At 57.3% G+C, this 6,000-nt stretch overlaps 1 protein-coding gene across 3 annotated transcripts in view; it reads right to left on the bottom strand.

Annotated features, from left to right (window-relative positions):
* SSBP3 (single stranded DNA binding protein 3) overlaps positions 1-5,743 on the bottom strand; it is a 55,343-nt gene extending 49,600 nt beyond the window's left edge. For 2 of the 3 annotated variants that reach the window (XM_063166156.1, XM_063166155.1), the window contains exons 1-4: positions 5,627-5,714; positions 5,428-5,500; positions 5,184-5,245; positions 4,574-4,658 (exon numbers count right to left, since the gene is read on the bottom strand). In XM_063166156.1, the coding sequence (XP_063022226.1) occupies positions 4,574-4,658; positions 5,184-5,245; positions 5,428-5,500; positions 5,627-5,682 (276 nt within the window). In that variant the 5' untranslated portion in view covers positions 5,683-5,714. Of the gene's footprint in view, positions 1-4,573; positions 4,659-5,183; positions 5,246-5,427; positions 5,501-5,626 lie in introns of all 3 variants that reach the window. The other variant, XM_063166154.1, reaches the window with a different exon arrangement.
* Between the last annotated feature and the right edge of the window lie 257 nt (positions 5,744-6,000).

Genomic DNA, 6,000 nt, shown 5'->3' on the forward strand with positions numbered 1-6,000 from the left:
CCCAGGCTCACCAGTACCCTTAACCGGGAGGGAAGGCCGAGCCCAGCGCTGCCACGAGAGGGAATATCTGGATTTATTTATTTTTGTTGCCATTTTTTTTTTTTTTTGAAGTGATGTGGAGTTTTGCAGCTGCTCCTGGCAGCCTGCCACTCCTGAAGGAAACTCCTCTCTCCGGTTACCTACCAGGGAACCCTGTCCCTGCAGAGTGGAGCTGGATGGAGCCCAGACGGAGCACGGTCCCACATGGAAACAGGACAGAGCAGTGGTGTGTGCCACCACTGAGCCACATGCCCAGGGCTCAGGCAATGCCTGTGGGGCCACACAAAGCTGTTCCCAAGCCCTGTCCCTGCACTGCACTAAACCTGCCCCACAAACACCTCTTCTTCTACACAACACTGGCTGCACACAACTGGAAAAGCTCTCATGGACCATCACCACCACAGAAGTCATGGATCACTCATGGATCAACACTCTCACAACTGGTCCCACCCTCACAGCCATGGGTGCCTCAAACAAGGCATTACAGCCTCCACTGGTCCTGGAACAAGAAGAGAGCCTGGCATGGGAGGGGAGACAGCCACACAAACCCTTCATGCACGAACAGCATCCCTTCCCAGGGCTCCCACAAGGCCATGTCACCTGGCAGTGCACCATGCCACGAGCTGGCCACACAGACCCTAGGGACCAGCTGGTGCTGTGACAAGGAAATGCTCCCTGCAGCCCAAGAAAACCCAGGCAGTGATGCCTGCCCCACACCTGGATGGGGTGTGACTGGCAGATTCAGCACAGAAGAACCATCCCTGGGACACCCCCAGTCTGTACAGCCAGCAGACCAAAGTTCTTCCAGCCTCTTGGGCTTCACCTTGTTTCCACCAAGCATGGTAACTCCAGCAAGTCTGAATTCTCCATCCATCCCATCCCATCCATCCATCCATCCATCCATCCATCCATCCATCCATCCATCCATCCATCCATCCCCATGAGCTTCAGAACCCCTGAGATCTCTCTAAAGGGAGACTTTTCCATATAAAAAGGAGGAGCCCTGGTTATCCCCAACCAAGACAGGAGCCCCCAACACACCATCTTTTCCCAGACCAACGACTGCACCTCCAGCAGCAACCACCCCCACTGCTGCAGAGCATCTTTCCAGACCCAAGTTGGAAAAAACTGCAGCAGCTTTCCAAAGTTAAAAACAAAAACAAATAAATCAATGCTTTGCGTTAATGGCAAGCTGAAGCCACAGCTCCGCAGATCTTGTGCTGCAAGGAAAACAGTATTTCCAATGCTCCCAAGTGCAGGTCCTCCTCAGGAAGAAATTGGGGGAAACAGAGCTAGGGCATGATGAAGTCAAAGTCTTCATGAGCTAAAGGCTATCCTGAGTTTTCTCTCCTGCACATTGCCATGAGCTGGCTGTGCAGGCAGAGCAATACCACAAAAAAAAAAGTATGTAGCAAACAGTCAACTAGATTTAAGTTCATTTTCTGTAGCTCGAGGCCAAAATCGACTGAAGTGGTTCTGGTGATCAAGTTTTCTGCAATTCCCCTTTCTGTGTATTAGCTCTTTGACAGAAATTCACTGCGGTATTTAAACTGGCAGTCATCACCGCTAACTCAAATTGTATTGGCTTTCACGGCGTTGAAATGCTCAACTGCGAGCAGCCATCGGCCAATTCCCAGATAACGCGGCGGCTGAAATCCCCTGTCATGACCAGAGATCCCCTTGCAAGCCCTGGGAGCGCGCTGGAACGCTGGCCTGCTCGCCACGGGGCTTGGAGGAACACAAATCAATGGCTGAGTTTAGGGGTTGGCGTTTGTGGGGTTGTTAGCTTGGGTAAACTCTCTGGGTACAGGTGGGAGAGGGTGATGAACAGCCCTGCAACAACACAACTTCATAATTGTGTTAACAGATGCACAGACATGCCAGAGATGGAAGGGTAGAGCAGAGCAGCATTCCTCCTGCCTGTGCCAGGTGAATCCCCACTCCTATCGTTCTTCCTCCAACAAGCACCTTTCTACAAAGTCCCAGCAGGTTTTTGTCCCAGCTTGGGAGAAAAACCTTAGGGGAGACTCCACAGTTTTCAAGAGTCGCCTCAAAAAAAAGAGTGGTGGGATTTCTCCTTAGATTCTTAATTTCCTTCCTTGCTTTAATTTCTCACTGAAGATTTAAACACTCAAAACTGGAGGGGGAAATCAGCAGAATTTGTCCTGCTGCTCCTAACAGTTTTCATAGTTATGCTGGAAAATAAAGTGGAAGTGACGCACCATGTAAATCCCACCCTGTTAATGAGGAGAACTGCTCCCCCTTCCCAAAAGATCTGTGTCCCAGGTAAGAACCTCTCCAGGTTTTGGGGAAATGACATGCCAGGCTCCCAAAGCACCCCCTCTTTCTGTCCTCACAGCAGCACAGTATCAGGGTTAACACAAACCATATTCTGGGCAAACACCAAGCAGGACACACGGAGTTTGCCCGTTGCTGGCCAAGTGTAAACACAATGCTCGACAAACCTGGGGCAAGACTTAGACTGGGATATTTTTAACCACAACCACCACATGAAGCAATTCATGACTCACTGATCCAGCCCCATTTGGGGCTCATATCCCATTTTAGCTGCCATGCACTGCTGATGGCTCGCTGGGTTTGCTGTTTGACACTGCCCACCACGCTCACCTGCCCGGGAGCTGGAGAGGAACAAGGCTCTATTCACACTCCCATGGTTATCATTCTGCTCTTTGGTCAATATTTAAGTTTTGGCCAGGTAGGTCCCTGCCCTGTAAAGTACATGCCGTGCCAGGAAAACACCACTCCTCAGAGAGGGACTGCACCCTGAGCATCCGTCAGCAGCCACGCCACGGAGAAGCACAAGCCCTGTCTTGGGGCCAAAACATTGCCTGGGGACACCAACCCAGTGCCACCAAGCCAAAGCACAGGGCAGTGACAATCTCAGGAGTTACCCAAAAGGTAAAGAAAGCACTTGGGGCTCTTAGAAAACTGCGTTACACTGAGAATTAAAAACAATCAGGATTGTGTCTATTTACTGTAAGCTTAAAGCAACGTGTATTAAAGAAGTTTATGCGAATCATCTAATGCACTCAGGCCTATTGTTAGAATTATTACCAAGCTAAAAAAAGATTAATTTCTCTAAATACACTAAATCCTCAGACACGATGAGGAGGCTGCTGCGGATGGAGCATTACCAGGTCTTGCTTGCTAATGTCATCTTCACCTGTGGCTCTGCTGCCCAAAGATCTACCTTTGCCTTGCTCCTGATGAGCCCACTGTCCCATCTGGGCTCCCAAACGCCCCACAATTTGCCCCAAAACATCCAGGAAGCAAGCAAAAGCCAACAATTGCCAGACATGCTGCTGGTTATCAGCTCTGACCCCTGGTTCAGGAGTTCACCATCTTAATCCGACCCAGCGAAAACAAGCAATGCAGACAGTGGCCGCAGGGATGGACAGACAGACAGACAAACTCCACTAGCAAATACCCAGACACACTTCTCCCAGACCCAGCGGGGTGAGAAGAGACAAGAGGCAGCTGAGCAGCCAGCCCAGCCTCTCTGGCACTGCCCGTGCCCCAGGGTGGTTGCTGTGCCCAGTGCCAGCGTGTGAGAGCCGTGGAGGTCCCCGAGACGCTCGCCTGGCACCGCTCGCCAGCAAACCCTCACACATCCCCAGCCAGGCATGTCCAGGCAACCAGAAACTTGGGAAGGGAGCAAAAATGGTTTCCATACCATAGTCTCCCCGGAGCAGACAAAACCAGCTCCTGCTAGGAGGTTTAAAGGCGCTTGACTGGGGTCCAAGCCCGCAGCCAGGTGACTAATCCTTTGATGCACATTCCTCCCAACGCGGCGGATGCAGGACGGGAGCGGGCAGCCCACCCGTCGCCCATGGGGCAGACATGCCATGCACCCATGGCAAGGGGGATCCTTGGGGACACACCTCACACTCAAGCATGCCACCATCCATCCCTGGGTCATGCTGCCATCTCTGCAGAGAGCAACCCAAACCATGGAGAGCCAAGATGAACAATGACCAACCAACCAACCAACCAACGGGGGTCTGCAACCCCAGCTCCAACAAGACAACACCTCCCCCCTGCTGGGATCAAGGGAGGACTCAGGAAACCAAGGGAGCCCCCAGCCTTGCCAAAGGCAGGGAGATATTAACTGGGGCATTCAACAGCGGTTTGGGGAATTCCCCCTTCTCCTCCCCACCAAAATCCAACCCCCGCCCATCCGCAAGGTGCCCTCAGCATCAAACATCTCACCACCACAGTGTCCTCAGCATGAAATATCTTGCCATCGACCCTCTATAAATGCTTTGTCGTCCATTGCTATGCAAAACTTCTTAATTCTACCACTAGCCCGAATGCCTTTAAGTGCTTAAGATAAGTATCTGAGCTCATTTACATAATTGCAACATTATGAAATACTGTTCAGTCAAATCAGAACATTGCTGGTTAAAAAAAAAACCCCATGCTTTTTGCCAGTCGGTTACGTTAGGTTGGCTCTCGGTGCGCCGGAGCTCCCCAACGCCGTAATTACCGCGAGGATTAGAAACTTGTTACTCACGTAGTCATGAAAGGCTTTGGCTTCACTCGAATGTTCACAAGTGTCTCGCCTTTCGGGAGCTGCGCAGTACAGGTCCCAAAACACGCTGCACGGCAGGGAGAGACGGGAGAACAGCAGTTACTCATCGGGGATCGGGCACCCAGGTCAGCGCAGGTGAGCGGCTTCGCTGGGCTGGCACCACAGCTGGATCCAGCTGTGCATCCCAGCTTTACACTACGGGAACCTGACTCAGGAGCGGGGATGCTGGGTGCTTAAGGGAGCAAAAGTAGCCTTCAAGAGGCAGCACTTCCGAGGGATAACCCCCGTGAGAGTTCAGACACTTCTCGCAGCCCCGCAGCCGCCCAGCCCTGCTCCCCTGGGCGCCCCAGCGGCACCGGCACAGCCCGGTGCCTGCGGCCGGCCCGGCAGCTCTCCAGCGGGAACCCTGCCCGCCGCTCCCGCGGGGCCGGGGGTGGCTCCGCCGCGCCTCGACGCCCGCGGGGAGCGGGAGCCGGGGCGGTTCGGGGCTCGCCGCCGCTGCTGACTCACGCCACTACCGGGGCTGCACCCCGCGGGGCCCCGCGCCCCCGGGGGGCTGCTCCCACCCGCCACGGGACACCCCCGCACTTACCACCACCAGGAGTGCAGGAAGCCGGGGGGCTCGCCCAGCGTGATGTTCTTCTCCCACCGGATCTGCGGGCGAGAGGAAGACGGCGGGGGGTGGGTTGGGAGGGGGGGCGGCGCGGGCGGGGGGTGGTCGCGGGTGGGCGTGGGCCCCCACGCGCGGCGACCCCCCGGCGCCGCCGCCGCCCCGCGCAAGATGGAGGGCGGGCGTGCGGCGGCGCACAAAGGGCGCGGGGGGCGGCGGGGCTCACCTCGGACAGGAAGGTCTGCGCAGACTTCTGGGCGCCGACGTGCAGCAGGTACTCGTAGACGTACAGCGCCAGCCTGCAACAGCCGAGCGCCGGGTCGGAGGAGGAAGAGGCGCCCCGCTCCCGCCCCGCACAAAGCCGCCCGCCGCCACCGCCGCCCCGCTCCCCCCGCCGCCGCCGCCGCCGCCGCCGCCGCTCTTACTTCTCCCGCGCCTGCCCGTCCGAGGGCACCGCCGAGCCCTTCCCTTTGGCGAACATGGTCCGCGCCGAGCAGGAGGGGGGCGGCCGCCGAGAGCCGCCGCTGCCGCCGGAGCCGCTGCGCCCGCCGCCGAGGGAGCGCCGGGGGCTGTCAGAGCGCCGGCCGCCGCCGCGCCCCCATCGCCCCGCGCCCGCCGCCGCTCGCTGCGCCCAACGCGCCGCTGGCCGCGCACCCGAACGTGGCCGCGCCGAGCGCCGCCCCCGCCGCCGACGGGCGCCCGCTGCCGCCAATCACCGCCCGGCGGGGGCGGGGCCTCCCCGCGCCACGCCCCGCTCTGGAGGCGGCGGGCGGCCTCCCGCGGCGGGCAGGGAGGGCGG

Source organism: Melospiza melodia, chromosome 11 (genome assembly GCF_035770615.1).
Source record: "Melospiza melodia melodia isolate bMelMel2 chromosome 11, bMelMel2.pri, whole genome shotgun sequence".
Taxonomy (NCBI): domain Eukaryota; kingdom Metazoa; phylum Chordata; class Aves; order Passeriformes; family Passerellidae; genus Melospiza; species Melospiza melodia.